The sequence below is a fragment of the Dicentrarchus labrax genome, unplaced genomic scaffold (genome assembly GCF_905237075.1).
Source record: "Dicentrarchus labrax unplaced genomic scaffold, dlabrax2021, whole genome shotgun sequence".
Taxonomy (NCBI): domain Eukaryota; kingdom Metazoa; phylum Chordata; class Actinopteri; family Moronidae; genus Dicentrarchus; species Dicentrarchus labrax.
Window position 1 is genome coordinate 2,953,004 of NW_026136708.1, and position 22,815 is coordinate 2,975,818.

At 41.7% G+C, this 22,815-nt stretch overlaps 1 protein-coding gene across 1 annotated transcript in view; it reads left to right on the forward strand.

The window, feature by feature from the left end:
- Positions 1 to 9,333: 9,333 nt before the first annotated feature.
- enah (ENAH actin regulator) overlaps positions 9,334 to 22,815 on the forward strand; it is a 90,376-nt gene continuing 76,894 nt past the window's right edge. The window contains 1 exon segment of the mRNA XM_051408621.1: positions 9,334 to 9,495. Coding sequence (XP_051264581.1) covers positions 9,404 to 9,495 — 92 coding nt within the window. The 5' untranslated portion in view covers positions 9,334 to 9,403.

Below are 22,815 nucleotides of genomic sequence, written 5' to 3' on the forward strand. Positions count from 1 at the left end.
TTCATGCCAGTCATGCCAGCAAACACTTAAAAAATGTGTCATCCTTCTGTCTACCTATTTATGTTGGTGCAGTTATGGAATATTTAGCAGATTTCTATGACTCTCCATCTGTGGTTTAACATGTGGTTCCCAAAGTGTACGTCTGTAGCTGAATGAGTGATTTATGTTTTTATTCACTCATTGCTCAGTGTGACGTCACCTTCATTTACTTAGCATCTGTCTGCATGTCACCTGTTGTCGGCCTTGTCACCACCAAGGGGGCGGGGAATTCACCCAGCAACAATGACATCATTGTCCAGACTGGACAACAGAAGCGCTGCAGGTCAAATGACAGCAACACAGAGTTATGCTCCTGTCCCAGAGAGAGAGAGCTGTAGCGTCCTGCTGCCTTCGGGTGCCCAGGCCTTGAATAGTGTTTTCAGTCAGCTGTATCATGTTTTTGATACAGTTTATATTTAGTATATAATCTTGATTAATCAAGGTCTTATGCACTGTATGGAGGAGGACAGTTTAATAACAATAATGACTTAAAAATTCCAATATTCACATGTGGTCGGCCCTTCATATTGATTCTGGCCGTAATCATGCTCACTAGTGGACACACTCACAGCAGATGGTCTGTGGCCAATGACATCCTGAGTGTCATTGGAAGCCAAATCGAATCCTTTAAAATCCCTCATCAAGTCCATTTGGGTTCAGGTTTCACGTTTTCAACTAAAGTTATAAATAACTAAAACTTAAAGATTCAATACGCTTTCTGTTGGCTGAGAGAGCACAACCACTGCTCTTCAGAAACAGTTTTCAGTGTTTCCTCTAGGATGTTTTTTAGCAGTGGGGGCAGGCCTGTCCGAACATCTAAATCTAAATCTTGATCTAAATCAAACCCAGCTGTTAGAACCCGATCCTAGCGGCGACAGATAATGTGTAAAGACAAACAAAGAAACAGTTAACTCATGTATTTGGTACATTCATGTGAAAAACTTTGGCATTACAAGGTTAAACTGAAACTGATGGCCGCTTATGACCTCAAATATTTGTCTGTGTGTATGTCTGCTTTTATTAAGGAGTCCTTTGTGAAGCACATTTTGTTTTGTAATCCAGTGACATGCTTCCCTTTCTCAAATCTCAATCACCTGCAACACTGACACACCTGCCAGCTGACATGATGTCACTGTTGGCGGGTGAAAGGCTTGTTGTTTTGCCTCCGGTTTTACGGCCGCGGAGAAGTATGTCACACTAGATGAACTGCTCGCACAAGAGATAAAAGAAAACACTCCTTTGCACAAGTGTTTGACTCCAGAGCTGGCAGAAGAGAAGAACATTCAAGGTTGCGTCATACTTCTTTATCTGAGATCTGTGTAGCCATTTCAGTGCTTTTGCAAATGTCAAGGTTTGCTTCACACCTTGGTTTCAGGGTCAGAGAAGAGAGAAAACAAAATATGAGGGGAAAAAATTGTCAAAGCAGCACATCAGCTTGTGCTGAACACTATCTGTTTCAGGTCTTTCTCCTTGGTGCGCTCTCATGTAAACTGATCCGTGAGCATTTTCAGTGTACCTGAAAAGTTCCTCTGGGAGTTATGAAAGGACAAAGGCTGCTTTTATTCCACTGTATTCTGGTCAGTTTTGCTATCTGGGCAGTAAAAAGAACCTTTCTGTCTATTGGAAGGGAGTGTTCTCACCCTGTGTGTTGTGTGAGAACAGTAACTATATCATGCATTGTTAGGATCCCTTTGTTGAGAATTAAAGGCACCATTGTTATCACAGCACCAGCGCTGTCTTATGGACACACCTGCACCTGTCTGCCACCTGATAGGGAACTTATTAGCTATGCACGTCCCCCGAGACACGTCAGCAGAGCCGCGTCTGTGCCTCAGCCGCGGGGTTTGTTGTGGGGTCAGACAGTTTTTGTAGTTACCCTGGAGCAAACAGGGCTTCACTGTCTGCTCAGAGACAGCACCGGGTGGACTCTGTGACTCTGCTGTCACCCGATCATCTCTGTCTTATTTTGTGTCCCAGTGTTTGTCTATGTTAATCTAGTCGATTACGCGATATTATTCCCACTATAAAGTCTTTGGCAGTGTATGTCCATCTTATCTCCTCTTGCCTCTCTGACTTTCCTCTGCCCTCTCTCCAGCCCTCTGTTTGCTTTGTCTCTGTTCCGCTGTGCTGTATCACTGCCTCACTTGTCTGCCCTCAACTCATCATGTCTTTGTCCACTGCTGTCCCTGCATGCTCTCCTGTCACCCTGGGAAACAGCCTGACCCCGCAACAATTCAACTTTCTCTTTGCTCACTTTGCCTAAAAATAAGTCCATCTTTCCCCCGACAGTGTATTTTTTTCAGTGTGTCTGTCCCTTCCTCTTACCTATTTCGTTAAAGTTAATTCAGTGTGATTTTATTCAGTCTTACATTTCACCGTGGCGGGTTCCATGGAAGGCGACCCGCAGCATCTTTAGATAAAAACGGCTCATTCTAAAGATTGATTATACGCTACTGAAAACAATCAGACAGTATTATATTCAATTTCTGCCAATAGATCCTCCTAAATATCACAATTTATGGGACTTTTTTGTGACTCTAGATTAACATTCGTCATGCGGGTCACTTCAAGACTGTGACCTGTTCACACTGGAATGTAATATGGGCCAAATTTGAAAAGTAATGTGAACAGCCAGACAAAACAAAAATCTGATCTGAGCAGTAAATCAGAATTGAGTGATAAGGCTTGCAGGGTGAACCCAAATGGAACAGTTCCATTTCTGCTTATCAAACGGTACAGTTTCAACATTAACTGATAAAATACTACATCTCCACCACAGAAAGAGCTCTGCTCCTCAGATAAACAACACTATTTTCAGTGTCATATTCTTATTTTATCATCTAATTGAGTAAATATAATCAGCCCACTGTTTCTTCCTCCCAGCAAACACAGATTCTCTTATCAGACGATGTTGATCTTTTCATTATGAGAGGACTGTTATATTTACAATTGTCCTGATAGTTTAAGAGAGCATTTTATTATGGATTGTTTGCTAGGCCAGCCTCAGTAAGCCCAGTACATCTTACTGGAGTTATCTGCTGGTTTAAGCTCAGACACAGCCCATCGCCTGTCAAGTGGACCACAAATACGGTATCACAGAATGTCCTATCAAAAGACGGAAAATAGACAGTCTTTAAAATATCAACAGTTAGAGAAAATGTATCATATTAGTTCAGAAAGTGATGGGTTAGAACCAGTGTGGCTGAACAGACAAAGAAAAATACTAAAAGAGCCTCTTACAGAAAATAGAAGCTCTCTCCTCCTCTATCTCCATTTAGTCAGCTGTAGTTGTTTTTTCTTGCCCGCTGTGGCAAAAAAGGACTGCTGACTTGCCTGATGATGTCATCTCCTTTCCTCAGCACCACACACACACACACACACACACACACACACACACACACACACACACACACACACACACACACACACACACATTAGGAAGAGGAGTTTAATTAAAGAGGAGGGCTGACGGTGAATTATTGTCCCCTCAGTGGGACTCGGTCAAAGGGCTGCTTAAAGGCAGTGTTGATATAACTGGGCAGAGACGGAGAGGGAGAAAGTCTCTAATTAAATATGTGCTGCATGATAATATTTCTGTCTCTCTACAGTACGTTTGGCCTGTGTGACGTTGTATGCACTAATGTTAGTATCGGTGTGTTTGAGGCTTCACTGTTCTGGTCAAAGTGTGTTATTCCACATCTCAGCATCAGGGCACAACATACCAGCCAGTCTTAGGTTTCCAAAGTAGAGCTGATACTGACCAACAGCAGTTAAAGTTGATCAGCAATGTTCACTTTAACCTCTGAATTGTAATTCTTTGCCCTCGTAAATAAAACCAGTATTAAAAGCAGTATACAGGCGATTACTGTTGTTGCTGTAACTTCAGTACATAATAAGTATTTATATGGATTTTACTATTACAGCGTATGTCACCTAGCAAAAAAGTAGCCCTGAAGAGTTAATCAGAATGTTATTGGAACTGCAATATGACCAGTGCATATCCAAATAGCATCATGATGGTGTGCTGTAGTGCTGCACAGATCCCTGGCCTACAAATCTTGTTCTCCAGATTTAATAAAACATGTTTGCTTGGCGCAAATGTCACATTATCAGGATTTGTTCAGTCAAAAGTAAATTTGTGATGCAAAAATGATCATTCCCACACAAATCGTGAATCATATCTGAAGTTACAATTCTACAATTATAATTCAAAAATATTGTGATACTGTAAGCAAGGCAATATATTTACAAAAAATCTAGTATCAGGAAAACTGTCACACTGACACATGACCCCTAAAAAAGTGAACATAAAATAATAAAATAAATAAAACAAAACTACATTGTTTTTCCTTCCTGCAACCAGAACAGTGGGATCTGTATGTAGCACAGTCCCTGTAACAACCATCATCATAGCCCTCAGTTTACTTTTACAGCACTGCTATCTTGCAGTTGGGGGTTTAAACATAAAAATCAGTAATGTTTTTGACAACTGATACAATATCACCAAACAAAATACTCAAGTGTATAGATATTTCCCTACTCCCCTAATACTAAGGTGTATTCCTGCAGCCTGCTGACTCTCAGCTATATCTCACTGTTAAGGTTCTTTTTCTAAGTAAGTATACAGTATGTGCATGTATCCTCGCTCTGTTGAAAGTGTTGTGTGGGAAAATAGCTTGTGGTTTTGTGTGTGTGTGTGTGTCTGTGTGTGTGTGTTTTTTTTTTTGTGTGTGTGTGTGTGTGTGTGTGTGTGTGTGTGTCTGTGTGTGTCTGTGGCATTTGAGCCACCTGTGCCCTGCGGCCTCCTGCAGTGACACAACCTGAAATGGCATCAGGCCTCAGGGGAGAGAAGACGTCTCGCTGCTCACCTCCATCTCTTTCTCCTCCTTTGTTTCTATTAACATGACTATTTACAGCCTTCCTATCCTCTTTATACATCCTCCTCTCATCCCCTTCACCTCTTTGGAGTGGGGTGATTGGATTATATAATGGTTGAGATGATAAAAACAATATCATCTCTGTAAGAAAATACTGATACACTTGAGTATTGCAATGCAATGTTATTGTTTTGTGATATTTGATCGATTCTCAGAAACACGGAATGGGTTTTAAACCCCCAACAGCTAGAAAGCAGTGTTGTTAGCGTAAACTGAGGGCTATGATGTTGGATGTTACAGGGATACAAATGCAGATCCCACTGTTCTGGTCGCAGTATATCACTTTACTTACAGTATCTTACCAACACACAGGCGTAATCATCTTGTTTGTGCTGCATACTCGTGATTATCACTATACAACCACAGGCACAGTCCTGTGTTCTGTAACTGTAAAATACCAACCACATAATGGGACGGTACTGTGCTGTCTCCTTTGTACATACTCTTTTAAGCAGAACTAACTTACACCTTAATAAAGTAATTCTCTACGTCTAATGTTATGACTTTCCAAATTACATGACTGAGTTTGTGCAAAGTCACCACTCATGTTCTGTGTGTTTAAAACTCTTACTGTGACTGTGAATAAATGGAGCGTGCCCAAAAGTGAGCTCTGGCACCAATCAAGTGCTTATGCATTTCTAATGGCCGTCACGATGATGGAAATATCTGATGACGGAGCTTCCTCCTTCTGTCTCTTCTTCTCCATCCTCTATACCCCTCTTTCCTCCCCTCCTCCCTCCCTCCCTTCCACCTCTCCTCCCTCGCATCATCTGTGCCCATGCTAAAAGAGGCAGGAGCTTTTTACAGGTGCCTCACACCGCTCTCTCGTTTTTCCCTCTTCGTCCTCATCTCTCTCCGCCGTTCTCTCTCCCTCTAATTGATTCTAATAGCTCTTGATGTGTGCTCCGTGTTTGGACAGCTTTTGACTGTGTGCTTAGCCGAAGTGTGACAAACTGCTCCCGTCGCAGACCTTTTATCCGTCACGGCCCGTTTCCTGGGGGCGCGCGCTGCCTCTCCCTGCTTTTAAAAAGTCATTTTAATGGTTCTGTCCATTAGCGTGACAGCTCCAGTTTAGGAGCACACCAGTAATTGTATGTAATCATATACTATCGTTTATTTCTGAACCCGACAGCACAATATGGATACATTAGCAGAACATGTGTTCAAACAAGCTAATCCTGCATTGCTGCAAAACTCTTTTTATACTTTTCTTCATCCATTATTTGCTTGATGTTAATTTAAGCAGCGACAGAGAGGGCTTGTGTGTGTGTGTGTAGGTGTGCATGTGTCAGTCAGTAATGTGTTGTGTTGAAGGCTCAGTGGAGCACAGTGTTGGCTGAGAGCGCCAGCGTGCACGTTAATGTGCTGAACAAAGGCACAAATATATATCTCTCCTCGAGCCCTTGTTGTTCCGACCTCGAGAGTTTGGTACAGCCTTCCCTCGCAGCCCTGTCACTGTGTGTGTGTGTGTGTGTGTGTGTGTGTGTGTGTGTGTCACTACCCTCTCCTATGTTTGCTGTGTTCTGTGCCCTACCCTGAAAACACAGCACGTGCCAGCCCTTACACATGCCGATAGAAACGCGCTGCCTGATTGTGGCTGATTTCATGCCTGTCAAGCCAGCTGTCCGATGGGAAAAGGGGGGGAAACCCTTTATTTACAACATTTGTAGTAATTACATCAACCCTTGATTTAGTTGGTAGCCTTCAGGGTGAATGGCAAGTTTAATTCAAACCCTGGAAAAAACATGTGCTGAGCAAGTTGATCCTTTTGTGGGCGACAGCTGCAGAGGAAGCTACAGCCCAACTGTGACATGAGCACCACTGTTCAGGATTGGAAATAAATATATAACGAAGCCTATGACATTGTGCATTTATACTACGTTATTGTGTTTGCAAAGCACGTTACATGTGTGTTCTAAGCTTTAGGGCTGTGTCTGCATTACATTTATGAGGCTGTAACCGTGTTATGTAATAGTTATTTAGCTCATGTGCAGATAACATTGAATCTCAATCTTCTAATGAAGTTATAATGTGTTTACAGAGGGTTCATAATTCACCTAATTCTCAACTCTTCCTGTACAATCAGATTGGTGTTTATATGTCTCAAGGCATTGGGTTAGGGTTCGGGACCATTTCATGGAATTAAACCACTTTTGAATCTGCTTATCGAATACATTTGGATGCAGTTTTCAGTATTTATAACTGCAAGTTTTATGTCATTTGTCATTATTTTGAGATACTAAGTCAATATTTTGAGATAGTTTCTTATTATAATGACTTACAGATTATTTTTTCATTGGCGAAAATGGGTTTCCATACGATCATGATGTTACAGAGTGGTGCTTAACTTATCTAGTATGATGTATAGCTGAGTACAGACAACTCACTGCGCAACAGCCAAGTTTCACTTTTGACCTTTTGAAAGTTACCCACTGTATGCAGCATTAACTTTAATTATTTACAGCTGATATGATCTTGCCTGTATGTTTTGCACATCGCTAATAAAGAAGAGAGGAGAGATAAAACGTGTGATTGGAGGTTTGTTATCTGTGGAGCTTAGCAATCCAGAAGGGTATTTTATCGACCTGAAGCGGAGTCCAACACAGCAGGGCTGCAACTAACCATTATTTTCATTATCGATTAATCTGTCGATCAACCCAATCCCCCTTTCCTCTTTTTTTTGTTTGTATACTTTTTAGATTTAATTTATTCTACCCTATTTTTGGTAGTTTTCTTAATTCTTGATTTATGTTTGGGTGAGGATTTGCGAATTCTTCTTGTTCTTGGAAGCTACGGAATTGTAACACTTGGATTATTGTAAACGCTTAAAAAAAAATACATACAATCGGTCGGTCATTTTTCTCCATGAATCAGTTAGCTCTTGGGTAAAAAATGTTGATCAGTGTTTCTCAAATGTATTTTTTTGTCCACAAGTCAAAGATATTCAGTTTCCAGGACTAAAGAAACCAGAAAACCTTTTCCTCTGAGCTCTTTGTGTTTGCATCAAAACAAAAGGGAAAAAGATGGCCATCTAGCCCTCAAGTTACCATAAGAGTTGGCATAGCAACCAGTAAAACCCAGTAAGGGTTGCAGCACAGTAAATATCAGCTCAGTGGGAAAGCCCAAATGTTTGGCTGCAAACACCCCCTAAATATAGGTCCTGCCTCGCAAGAGTCTCTATCTAAAGATATCACATTGCATATTGCTTGGTTCCCTCATTATTATTATATTATTATATAGAGTTCATTATTGACTCTATTCAGCTGTGCTTTCTGTGCTCTGATGCATGACTTCAATCTACATACTGTATGTTTTTATCCAGCCATTTGAGTACAGAAAGACTGAAAATGAACACAAAAAGAGGCCTTGGACATGCTGCACACAGATGCACCATATTTAGACAGTGAATGTAAAGCCTTGCAGTGTTGCCGCGAGTGTCGGTGCGCAGTGAAAAGGAGAATCCCTCCTGTCAGGACCGTGCTGGGGAAAACGCTCGACTAATCCTTGTTCCAGCGCCACCAAACATTACTAATTCTGGCTGCTCATTCTTCCCTACTCTCTGTAGCATATTTATTTTGGAGGGAGCGAGGGAGATGAGTTGGGTGGGTGTGTGGCGAGTGAGAAATAGAGAGAGTGCGAGCGCGTGGAGAGTCACACGGATAAAAGCAGAGTGCGGAGCTGGGAGGGAGGAAGGGAGGGGAGCCACGGGCAGATGAAAGAGGGAGAGATCAAGTGAGAGACAAAAGGTATGAGGTAGATGTAGCACAGGGAGCCAGGCGGGAGAAAGAAAAGTGACAGAGAGCAATAGAAGAGAGGAGCCCACCTCCCCACCCCTACTTGAACCCTCCTGAGCCGAGCCGAGCCGAGCCGAGCCGGGCTGCGTGATACCACCGTGCTGATTTCCCCCCTGACGGCTCCCCAACAGCCTCCGCCACGGAGCCCAGAGAGCGCAAGAGCTGGCTGTGCAGGAGCAGGAGCCTGTTGCCTGGATACCCCGTGCTGTTGCCGCGGCGGAAAGCCAGGATTGAACCGTGTGTGTTTGCTGGCCGGTGCTGCTGCCATGGGAAAAACACAGCTGGCTGACTGTCTGGATGGCTCGCTCACTCGCTGGCTGACATCACACGTATGAAATAAGGACGGAATCACCCTGGTACCGGGGGCTTTGAGGAGAGGAGGTGGCAGGCTAGGGGGGGTGGGACAGGGTGACAGGCACTCGGCTTTGGATGATGAAGAAAGCTGTTTGGTAGAGAGGGGGAGAAACCAGAGAAGATTATCTTGGCCACCGAGTGAAGGCGGGGTAGCTAGGGGGAGACGAGAGCCGAGGAAGGGGAAGGCTGTTCGGGGGAGGAGAGGGGAGAGGAGTTGGGCTGGCTGGGTTAGTTCTGAAGGAAGGGGGGCGGTAGTGGCTAGCGGGGTGTGTGGAAGCCATGCAGATCCAGTCTTCTGGTCCACAGTCCAAAGCCTCCAGCTTCATCCTCAGTCAGAGATGTGTGCTGGACTCCAAAATGGAAATTCACCGGTACGTACCTGCTGTCACAGAGTCCTTCAAGTCCTTCTGTGTGTCTTCATTAACCTCCGTCTATATTGTCCATCAGTGAGCGGTCAAGGCCTCATGTCTCACAAATGAGTGTTTGTGTGGATGTTCATGGTTTCATTGAAGACAAAAAAGGAGAAAGCCAATAGCCCTTTCTTCACTCTTTATCCAGATTATAAGTACCAACCCGCTGTGGAGCAGAGTTCCTCCCTCCTCTGCAGTGATAACAGAATTAATATATATTAATATTATTATAATATTATAATAACGGTATTGCACAGAAATGTATGATGCAGTATGGAAACTAGCCAAACAATCAGAGCGGTGATTTTAAACTTTAAACTAGAGTTGATCCTTTGGTGGAGACCATTTCCCCTTGGCACTTTAAAGCCCTTAGTCCTGAAAGAAGAGAACTTAATGACAACAAGGACTTTAAATCCATAAAGAAAAGGAATGGTGTTGTTGATATAATCTTGGTTTTACAATCCTATAAACCAAGGTTCTGGTGAGCACCATTAAGTGTGAGTCATTCTTGATCTGCTGCATTTATAATAAATTCAAAGGTCTAAAAAGTGACAATACCATCTTGAATGTTCAGTCTTCTAACTAGATACTAGCAGTTTTGTAGAACACTAGAGCTGCAACAATTAGTCTATTAATCAATTAGTCAATTGTTTTAAGCCATTTTTGAAGAGAAAAAAAGTCCAAATTCTCAGATTTTAGCTTCTCAAATGGGAAAGTTTCTGGTTTCTTTAGTCCTCTATGACAGTAAAATGAATGTTTGGATTGTGGACAAAACAGGACATTTGAAGACGTCACCATCAGATTTTGGGAAACACTGATCAACATTTTTCACCATTTAACGAGCCAAGCAACTAATCTATTACTCAAGAAAATGATCGACAGATTCATTGATAATGAATATAATTGTTAGTTGCAGCCCTCATCCACACAATTAGTGGTCAGAGTGTTTTATTAAAACCCACTTGCAAAAAGCAGAGGCTGTAGTGTAGTTTTTTTGTTAGTATGATATTTGAATCCTGGATTTCTGGATTCTGGCCTTGAGAGAAAGTTGTTTCTGTTTGAGTCAGCTCTGAAGGATTTCCTTTCTCATGCCTGTGTGCCTGTCTCCCCGAGGGCTTGGTTAGGATATAGCTAGCAACATTGCTAACTTCTACATCGAGCAGCTGTAACGCAATGTTAAGCAAGCAGACATTGCTTAATTATTGATGTGGTTTGCTAAAATGTCAGAAAACATCTTTCTTTGGCTCAGTGGGCCAAATGTTAAGTTCACTTGGAACGGAGTATTCCCTTTGGCTTTCAGTTCAGAAAAACGGCTGGCTGTGTGAGTGTAGTAAAATAAGCATATCCACCTAATTGTGTCTGAATGGACCACGAGACCATCGTTCAGCCAGATGACCTGTGTTCGAGCCCAGCAAGGATCCACACTGTGTCTGTGTCCTTTAGCCAGTTAGTGAATGTCCCAGCTCCAGGGATTATGGTCTGTACCTGACCTCTGACCTCCCACAAACAAATACCCTGCAGTGCCAGTCATGCAATGCATTACATCACAAGTGAATATATTTTATAGCGACTGCAGTAGCATTTAGAATCTGAAATACTGATTGGGGGCTTTTCTGGCGTTTGGCTGCTGGCTATCATCACTCTCAACAAGTTTTTTCTTAGTTCATTTAAAGGGGAAGAGACATTTTACCTGCATCCCTGTCCTTGCTCCAAGGTAAAGGCAGTCTGTCTAAATCTGGTTAGTGCTGATTAGAGAATTTCAGCGAACTGTAGGGCTGCACCGAATAGTACGAAGCTTCATTTATAAAGTTGACATTCTTATTCAAAATCAACATTAGAATGCTGCGGAGGTCGGGAGGCTACAAACACGTAGCAACAAGGACGGGGTTTCGGCTGCATCCACACAAAATCCGGCAGTGTGGTTCCTTCCCGCAGGGTTGTGCAGAGGCGTGGGTATGTTTTTTGTACTTTAGAATGGAACTGTGAAACAATCAGAAAATAATGTTTTATTTTCTCTGATTCACTGCTCTGTTCTCGCAGCTCCCTCTCTTTAATCACTCTCTAGCTCGCTCATCAAGCCGGGGAGGAGGGGCCAACTTTTAATCGTGTGTTTACAGCCACCGACAAATCCCACTCATTGGGCCTTTAAAGACTAACTCATTTAATCTGATGAAGCACAAATGGAGGATTTTTATTTTTTTTTTTTAGGGTGATGACATCATAAAATATGACGTATATGTCAGACATTTGAAGCTTTGTTCGAAAACCTCAATAAAAGCTTTGAATGTAAAAGAAATGTAATAGAGAGAAGAGGAAGATGAAGTCGAGGAAGCAGCAACATTTACTGAAAGTACATCTGGAAGGTGGGATTTAAACATCAGGGAAGCCCAGTAGGAAAGTAGGGTGTTAAAAACACATTTACATTAAACAAAAGAACCTAACATGCTTCCAATATCACAACAAAATCTCATGTTTCACCGGTAACCCTGTATCCTCTGTCATTAAGTCATAGTGATTTTGTGATTAGCCTGATGGATAAGGTGAGCTTAGCTAGTTATTCCGGTCTGTCTGTCCTTCTGCTTGAACAACATGTTCTGTCAGCTTTGTGCCCAGACTAATGTGTGTGTGTGTGTGTGTGTGTGTGTGTGTGTGTGTGTGTGTGTGTGTGTGTGTTGCCCAGGAGTGAGAAGTTGATTGATACCCAACATTATATGGCAGCATCTGCATAAAAAACAGCTCCACAAGCGCACATAACCTCAATCTGCAAATGTCTCCATCCATTCCAGTGTTTACATGTAAACACAAGCAGCTCAGGCTACATTTAAGTAAAACTCATTAGTGCTAAAGATGCTCATTTCATTCCCTCAGGAGGAAAAAAGAGCCTTTGTTTAGTGATTTAAACAAAACACAGTGATGAAACTGTTAAAAATAAAAGCTAAAAAGTGACAACTTGTTTGTGTTGGTATGTACATGAAAAACAATACTTGAGGAAATGCAACAACAAAAACACAAAATAATAAAAACCTATAATCTGAGGAATGCATTTTGAATATAGATAACTGTGTATGCAGATCTTTACTAGATGTTAAAATTAAAATTCACTATTATTTTATATATACATGATCAGAAACTAGAAAGAACACAGCCAAAGAGAGGTTTTAAGATGGAAAAGTAACATCTAATGCTTTAAAGCAAAACAATACAGATAAGGATACAGGGGTTACGGCCCAATATATTGCGTTTCTTTTTTTTAATCCAACTTTTAGGAAATTCTCATAGTACAAAGAACATATCATTATTTGCATAACATTAGTTGAAAATTAGTTTAAAAAAAGATAAAACACAATGAACTTTGTGTACAGTATCACAAAACATAATATCGCCGTACTCGAGTCTATCTTATTTCTTACACTGGCAGTGTGACAGTGAGACAGCATGAACAATACCAGCACCCTTAAACTGAAGCAGCTAAATGGAATTCAGCCACCATTCATTTTAACATTCACCCCGATGCTTTTCCTACTGTCACATTAAAATGTCTGCTGTGAAAAGGGCCTATTTAATTTGACTCCAGGGGACACTTTTTTTTATCCAGCACATAGTAAAAGAATTTGTCACACAAACATTACCACAAGTCGCTTATGGTTGCCCACAAGGGACAAACATCCCATTCACAGGTGAATATTTGGCAACTCAACAGAATTTCACAGGTATTTTATGAACTTTTGAAAGCCATTTGGCCTCAATCCGCTCCTGTGTTCAAACAGGCCTATACAGTTGTTCATCTGAAGGCTTCAATTGTTGGTTTCCATGGTTATTTACTAGGAGTGAAAGCAGAGTGCTGCTCAGTCCGGTCCAAACCTGCTCTGTTGTCAATGTGTTCCCTGTCCCCTGTGTGAATGGGAACGTGATTGGACTCTCATAAAAATGCACCAGGCTCACAGTTAACACACAGGTTGCACTCTGAACCCTCGAAACACCCTACAATACACTACTCTGTGTGTGTGTGTGTGTGTATGCACAGTTAACACGCACATTGACCCAACACATGCTAACATGCTTTCACACAGACGTTGTCTGTAGAGGAAACACCGTTTGGAGGGTGTTGGGGTCCCATAGCTGTCAAGTGTTACAGTTTGTGAAGGAGTGATATTTTTTAGTGATATTCTTACCTGATGTTGTTTTTGTGTGCCTCATCCTTACTCTTTACTCATCTATTTGGTTTGTTTCCTCACTTTGAGGATATTTGCCTTCCAGGAGAGTTGTAGCTTTATCATGGTAACTGCTTTTCAACCTGAAATGACTTTCTCCTAGTGTGTTCTTACCCATATGTCAGCAGTAAAAGTCAGCCAAATGTGTCTTACACCTATTCTTCGGATCATTTGTGACCCAATTGACAAAGCGTGCCTTTTTATTCAGTGAAAGGTCAGATGGTTGTGTTGAGGGGGATTCCCACCCTGCTCTCCAGGGGGTGATCACAATGATGCTGGTTACCGTGGCAATGAAAAGGCCAGAGTCATTTAAGGCAATGAGAGAGAGAGGGAGGGTGGGGGGCACCTGTGGATCCTTCCTCTGGGGATGTGCCTCTTCAGTCAGCTAATGGTTTCTGTGAGCGAGTTGCTCCAAGCCTAATTGAATCCAAGAGGATTCTGTGTTTCCTTAAACAAGCCTGGTGCTTGAATAGGCCAGTCGATGGTCCAGGTAATTACTTGGCAATAATGTTACACCATAATGACCTGCATTAGGTGACTAGGAAATAATTGGGGAACAACAAAGCAGCACTATTGTAATGTAGCAGTGATGTTCAGTTTCATTCTGTTACATTTAACAGCACAGACATGAATCCAAGAGTGATTCAATTATTTGATTTAAAGCTGCAGCAGGTAACCTTTATGACAATAACTTTTTGTCATATTTGCTGAAACTTTCACTTTATCCTGATTATAGGTGAGTATTGGCAAGAACGTCACGATACGATACGTATCACGATATCACGATATCACAATATAAATAGAGAGTACAAGTACATACTACAAGTACTACATACAAGTACCTGTATATGCACATCAGATGATATTGATCAGAGGACAAATTGAATCAAAGCTATTTCATTCAAAACAGCCTCTCCATTTTATTAATTTATTAATTATTAATTTCCTTTTATTAATTTAACAGAACATGGACGCCACCAGTGCAGCAGCTGTGTTGTTATTGCTTGTGGCTCATCTAAACAAGCTCAATGTGAAATAATAATGTTTTTCTACAGAAACACTAACATTTCAAGTAATTCCGTTATTGCAAGTCTTACATTTCAATAATATTTTGCCATTTTTGCCTATTTCAACAAGTGCTGTGGCGTTTGTCTCGAGCCACCAGGGGCAGTGGCAGGCTAGTGTTATTGTTAGCTACTTTAGCCTATTTAGCAAACCAGCTCGAAAACAAAACTTTACATTGTATTGCACGCACAGCAACACCGTGCAATGCATAAATTGGTGACCGGACTCAAGCAGCAATGTAAAGTAGTGTTTAAGAGCATTTAAAATTAAAACGACCAACGTAGTACAAATACAAATAAAATACATCTTAATATGGGCGCAGCCATCTTTGTTTTGCAAGTTGTACGTGCCCCCCCCCGTTTAGCTCGGTGTACTCTGAGGAGGCCCGAGTGGGACGGCTGAAATTAATATCTCGGCGTGGTGTCTTGCTAGGTGAACTCGCAAGTTCGTTCCCACAATATTTCATGGCAGCGAGATAAGGCTTACAAACGGCATTATCTTTATCCAACTCATTGTTCTTACTCTCTTTTTTAACTTGGAAGCCAAAGTGCTTCCAAACGTCGGCTTTAAACTGCGGAGGCGTTGTTATTTTGATTTTGGAAAGTCCTCAGCCACTCTCTCTAATACCGAAGTACATGCGCCGCACAGCAGAGTCGCTCTTCGGTGCCATCTACCGGAGTGGAGGTACGGAAGTCGTACTGTATTCACAACGCGTCTAAACATGAAACATTATTCTTAAAAAAAATTGATCTTTGGAGTTGAAAAATCGATATTGTATCGGGCGGCAAAGTATCGCGATATATTGCCGTATCGATATTTTTACCCACCCCTAATCCTGATAGTTGTACATGAGACAGATAATCTGTGAAAAAATAAGATCTTCTGGCTCCTCCTAGTGCTCCTAATGGTATTTGTAATAATTCACCAGGCCTGAACGAGAACAACCAAGCAGAGCCGAGAAAGATGTAAAGACACTTTGATTGTCGAGTCTCGTTCCCAGGTTATCAAATTCAAATGCTGGGAATGAGACTCAACAATCAACTATGTTCTAGCTTCCAGCCCAAAGTGTCTTTGTATCTATCATGGCTCTGATCGGTTGTTTTCATTCAGGGCCGATGGATTCTTGCAAATACCACTAGGAACTCCAGGAGGAGCCTGTCTCTCAAGATATATGACAAAAAGTTATTTCTATAAATATTACCTACTCCAGCTTTAAAGAAATATTAACATTTCTAAATACTGCAGGCAACAGCAGAATTATGTGTTATTGTTTGGCTAGGTAGGTATGGCAGAAAGAAAACAGAGCACTGAACAAAATGTAAAGCTACATTTCTGGCAACCCATGCAGTTTGTTTAGGGTTACATTTCCCTTTAAATTTTCTTCAGGTTTTCTTCTCTACCCATCAGTCCATGCTGGTCTTCTCTCCTCTCTGTCATCCCCTCAATGCAGCACATGCTTAAGATGAATCTTCATTATCTATATCACACTTTCCTTACTGAACAGGAAGAAATATGCAGGGTTAATACAGCAGCACAGAAATCTGTTCTGTTGCCTGTGCACATCAAGTGTCCTTGCTGATATCTGCATCTGATTACATTTAAATTGCAGAACAGACTCAGAATAGGCAATTTTATCCCTTGATCTACACTGTGAATGTATTACCTTGTTCTCAGCATTTTTTCTTGGCTGTTCCAGTTAAGACAGAGCAGATATACTGTTAGCTACTCTCATAGTTTCACTCCAAAATGAGAATAGAATACTTTTCTGTAAGGATTGCTGACGACGATGATGATGATCTTCATCTCACTATGTTGCCTATGGCACATCTGGCGTTTTTTTTCCCTTCACATCTGGCTTTAACGTGTTAATGTGCATAACACACTTCAAAGAAGAATAAAATGTTAACCCCCCTCCAGTCAGAAATCAGTGTTTCTTCTTGTTTCTTGAACAAAATTGAAAAGCTGATTTGAAGGGGCGGGGCCTACCAGCAGGATTTGTCACATCACAAACAGTTTGGAATTCAAGTTTGTAGAAACTTGAATCCACCAGTGCACATCCACTGAAAATGGACTTTACAGTGAAGTAGGAGACATCTTGTGTTTAGCAGGAAAACTTTAGAAATAAACAAAATGTGCATATTTGGAGATTCTGGAAGATGTTATGCCTATGGTGGTGTGTTCTTGTATGCTGTGAAAGTTTTTCTAAAATTGTATTTAAAAAAAATTTCAATATATTGCCTTGCTTATAGTATTGCAATACTGGTATGTCACAGCATACTGAATCACAACCACTGTATTGTGATACATATCGTTCCACCAGATTCTTGCCAAAACACAGCCCTACTTCTGTTGATATTGGATTACCAATATCAGTCTTATCTCAAGAACCTTGATTTATACTATTATATATTTAATTAACTGGGTTAGCCAAAAACAAATATCGCCATCTGTTTTTTTGCCAATTACTGTTTGTCATTTGGATCTCAGGAAAATGCGCACTTACAAATCACTGTTGCATTTTTATATTACATCTCAATTCCACCTGTTTATGCCAGAATGGTATGAACAGGTGGTGCATTGTAGAGGGAAAAAGTGCTCCGATGTTTATAACTTCTACTCTTACATCAGTGTCAGTTAGAGCTGATATGTATATGATATTTATATTTTTTAAAGTATTTTTTGGGGCTTTTTATTGCCTTCATGATAGACAGACAAAGACAGACAGGAAAGGGGGACAGAGAGAGGGGATGACACACAGCAAAGGGCCGCAGGTCGGATTTGAACCCTGGGCCGCTCCAGCAAGGACTCAGCCTCAGTACATGGGTCGCCAGCTCTACCCACTGAGCTAACCGGGCGCCCTGTGTACGATATTTTTTGGCTAGAAGCCACACGGTAATGGCAGGCATAAATGTCCCTGTGATGCCCTCAATTATTCCGTTTTTTTTTCCATTTCACTCTTCCTAATGAGCTTTTCCTGCTGCTTCTCATTGATAATTGAACATTGTAGGTTGTCATTTTTAGTCACAGTTGCAGAGCGTGGGTGTTGTGAAGCCCTTTGAGACGGCGACTGCTGAAGCATGGTACCAAATATAAATGACAAGTGTAACTCCGTATTGAATCCTGCTGCAGCTATTGGCCACGCTTTGACCTTTTGCTCACAGAAACAGAGCCGAGAATCATCACTCCATTTCTGAAAGTCGCTGTGGCTGTTCATCTGTCTGGAGGGCCTGTGTGTCTACCTGCCACAGACACACACACTCCCTCTCTCTCTCTCTCGCTGTGGGCTGCACTGGGTTATATATAGCCATTAGCCACTAGTGGTGATGGCTCCTTTGTCACACCTCAGGTGTTTTTACTGCTATCATGCCACACACTGGCCCTCTCCTGCTCCATCTCTTTCTCTCCCACCATCTGGTAGAGTGGATGACTCACACTCGTGAGCGGAGGGTATTTTCTCATGGCTCCACCATATTATACAGTATGTGTGTGGATGTGTGTGTGTGTGTGTGTCAGCAAAGTAGAAAGTAGTAACCTCCATGCAGACAAACAGCTGTTGAATGAATGAATGAATGGTGAACAGGTACCTCTGTGCACATGTGTACTCCTGCTCTTTTCTTTCCCTCTCTCTCCCTCTCTCTCTCTTTCTCTCTCTTTTTAGCAGCGCTCAAACCTCCGCCCCATGTACGGCTGTGTTGCTAGGGTGACGACTCGGTTTGCGGTTCCTATAAAAAGGCAGCAGGGTTGGAAAGGGGAGGCGATGGGGAGTCCAGTGTAGGAGTGTGGGACTGCTGATCACCACCTTGCACTGTGCAGTGACCAGCTGTTGTCTGCTGAGCCTATCCATTACTTTCAGCTTGCTTTTGTAGCATGGGTCAATTCTATAGACTGGAAACCCACGCTAATAATTGGGTGAATGGATTCTTGCTTCTGTCAGTTCAGTGGAAACAGGAAATTGTTGCCAGTTGTCACTTCAATATGCAGGTTGTATATGAACTGAAAAGGATAAAATTGACATATGAATATCTGTAATAACGAAACTTTAACTTTAGATTTTCTGAATAGATTTTCAGATCTGATCTGAAGTTTCCTAAAGTCAATCAGAGGAAAAGATAATAACTAAGCAGTTTATTTATCATTTTTTGGTTTCTCTTAAATCTCAGTTTTTACTCAGTTCTAAGGATATTTTATCTAATTATCAATATTGGTATCAGCCTCAATAAACCTGTGTTGGTTTGTCTACAGTATGAATTAACCCAACTGAATCCAGTTTTGGGGGCAATGTGCAGTAGTAGAATATTGCTGCATACTGGGGTCCATAAACAGTGTTTGAATTGCATACATTGGGAATGACTAGAAAGCTGTCACACATACTTCCTGACACCCCTGCATAAGTCAGTGCCCCACTTGTGATCCCCTAGTCAAAGAAGTCTGCAACCCACCCCCCCAGGCAACAGCACTCTCTGCCACCATCCAAACACTAAATAAAGAAAGGGGTTTTAGTAGACTTCCACACCCTCGGACAGTCTACGATAAAGAGCACTGGCGCTGATCTGGAGGCTGGCGGTGGAACAACACCTGTCTAAGATGTTGCTTTTCATTTTTATTTATCACCCAGCTGTAAATTTAAAATATCTGACTACACATCTCAGATATAGTCCAGCAAAGGTCTGGTTATAGAGGAGCAGACAATGTGAGGTTAATTGTTGCCTCTTCTGCATAGTCTTCATTCTCCTCCTGTCTCTCTTTACTCCTCTACCTCTCTACCTCTCCCTCTTTCTGTCTCTCCCATGTTGGAGCATACCCAGCAGCCCCCCCCAGCCATCTCTCGCTCTCCCTGTTTGTTCAGTAGTGGTGATGAGAATCCAGAATGTTCTGTGTTGCTGAAGCCGCTGTGGCTCTCCAAGGGCTTAGGGAGGAATGGTGAAGTTTACTGTGTGTGTTTTAGGGGGAAGGGGTTGGTTTATGTTTGCTCAACATAGAAAAGTAAAGTTCTGAGGATAATTGTAATGTATGTAACACATGTAACTTGTGTCTGAGTTAAGTCTGACTGCACACACTTCCTCCCATATGCTGAGATATGTCTGTGGCTGTTGTGCTCAGCATCTTTTTTTGTAAGATGCTTGCTCAGCAGATGTCTGACCATGATTGAACTGAGTAAGCAGAGGTCCCAAGAAGATGTTAGTTTATTACTTTTGAAATGATAAATCAATTAATTGATTAGTCAAGAAATAATGAAGATGCTTTGGTCTGGTGGTTTGAATACCGTTGATCGTTGAGTGTCATTCCCAGTGTGGGTATTTGACGACGTGGGAATGAGACTCAACAATCAACTGTATTTCTTGGCTCTGATTGGTTATTTTTGTTTAGGCCCCGTCTAAAAAAATACAACTAAAGAGTCAGCTTATTAAGTTAACATGAGCTCCTTGAGTTAGTTGAAAACAAATCGTGCTAACTCCGGCTGACTTTTTAATGTGTCAAGCTGACTTGATACGACACAGGAACACTTTAAAATGGCCTTAAATGTGCACTTAAAGGCTGCATACGTGGAATTGTGCTAAAGGTGTGAGCTGCGAACATTCTCAGTAGCTGTAGAAGTAGAAGACATGGAGATAAAGAAAGAAACAGTGTTTCTTTATTTCAGGGCATTGGATCTTTGGTTGTTACTGGATTGAACTTAAACTCAATTGAAAAAGCAATCAACAGATTAATCGACAATTAAGTGAATCATTAGTTGCAGCCTTAGATTTGTTCCAGCTTTACTGTATGTTGGACTTTGATAGAGGTTCTGACAAATTGAATGGCTTTAGGAGGTCTGTAGTGCAGATAGGGAGATAACGGTAATGAGAGTGAAACCCATTATCAAAGCAGTCATTCTTTTATATTGTCTAGGGATTTAAAATGCTAAAATGAAATGAGTAATCAGAAACCATTTTAAAAACCTCTGCCCACTTCGGGGGTCAAGGGAGCTGTCCGAAGCTGTGATTGCAAACATTGGCAGTAGTTAAACAGGGACTTTCTCTTGTCCATGGGGCCTCTGCTGCTCCTCCCTGCCCGCCCCTGATTACTTCCATATGGGCTGGAAGCCGTCTACATACTCCGCACCACACCATAAGTGATTGCTGATTAATGAGAGAGAGGGAATTAGAGGCAGAAAGAGACAGATGAGGACAGAATGGTTTAAGGAGGGAGGCGGGAGGGAGAGCCATTGGTGCAGAAAGTTATAAATCCAGGGAAAAAAAGAAGGTGGGAGCTGAAAAAAGAGCGAGGAAAAGAAAGGATGCAGATGTGGTCGGATGCTCTCCAGAGCTCCTCCATCCTGAAGCTCCTTCCTTCCGTCTGAAACCAGCTGCACTCCTCCCTGAACAAAACCCTCAGGTCACCACTCAGTCCCAGTATACCTCTCTTTCTTTTTTTCCTCCCCTCTCGTCCGTTTTCATAGCGGGGACTCCCTCTGGACTCCCAAAGCCCAAGCTTGGAAAAGCCTTCTCTCACATTTATATGTTTATTATTCTGCTTACATGTTTTGTTTCAGCTTCACAGGATTTATCATCCTCCCCCAGCTTGGAAAGAGCTGACTCCGGCCTTTTCGAGCGTCAGTTTACTGTCTGATGCTTTCAAGCCAAAAAGGCCAATCTGCAGAAAGCAAGTCAATTTAGGGAGAGAGATGGAGACAAAGGAGTAGTCAGAGAAAAGAACTAACTCTGAAATGAGTCAGTTACTAATTAATCTATTCTAATCACAGCCAAAAGTCAGAGTCCTGTGCGGCAGGTTTTGTCAATGTGTCTGTCTTAAGGGAAATAGAGGAAATGGAAGAGGTGGATGAGAGAGTTGAACCATAATAGAAAGCAGCTGAGGGAGCGAGTGCGAGCAGCTTAAATGTTAACAGTCTCAGTGATTTCATAGGAAACTGTGAGAGGAAGTGTACATCTGTTGAAGCTAAAAGTACCCCCAGAGAGTTAAATGAAATTACACTCATAACCGGAAATGAATGGATGCTGTAAACAAACAGTTGTTGTACGTCAGCAAAGTGCCATAAAACACAAGCTTCGATTAGAGTGCTTTACAAACTCTACCTTGACCGAGAATAGAGTTCTGCAGAGATGATGTATCATTGTAGGGAAACCCGGAAGTTAGCATCCCCCTGTTCCTTCCTACCTGTAATTAAATCTTTAAAGATTTAGAATAGTTTGCAAGAGTGCGAGTATGAATGCAGCAAGGCAGTAAAAGCAGTGAGTAGATAAGTCTCGGTGTTCGGCGTGCTGACGTTTAATGTCAACCTCTGTAGTCTCATTTAGTTAGCAACAACAATAAAGTCAATAGCTTGTTAGATGTTTGGTTTGGTTGGTTTTAGTCAGTTTCAGCAGGTTCTAGCACAGTAGTAGAGGAGGGAATGTTCTCACAGCTCAAACCTGAAAAAGACTTTGCATTAACTACTGCAGTGGCATTCTTTTCTACTTAAACCGATTAGGGCTGCGACTAATGATTATTTTGATTATTCATGAATCATATGATGAATCAGTTAATCTGAGGGTCTATGAAATGTCCTTGGAACCTTGAAATGGTCAAGGTGATGTCTTCAAATGTCTTGTTTTTGTCCAACCAACTATCGAAAACCCAACAATATTCAGTTTACTACAAGCAAATCAATTCTCATGTCGATCGACTAACTTATTTATTGACTAATTGCCTGGATCGGTATGCCTCAGGTATAGCTCAGATAGTCATCCTATTCAGTTGATCCAGTGTCAGTGCCATGATGTGACCGATCTTTTAAATACTTTGAATACAGTTTTCTTGTCAGTTGGATTATACAATTCTGTGTCTCCACTATCAGTCCTGTTACCTTACACAGACGAATTGCAACGACTAGCAGTCAGTGAGGTATACAGATTTTACATTTGGGAGAAAGAGAGCACTGGTATCAGATCTGGGGTCAGTATCAGCAGATTAATTAAGGTATCTTGGGAGAGATTATATATTATTTTAATTGAGATCTTAATAGTTC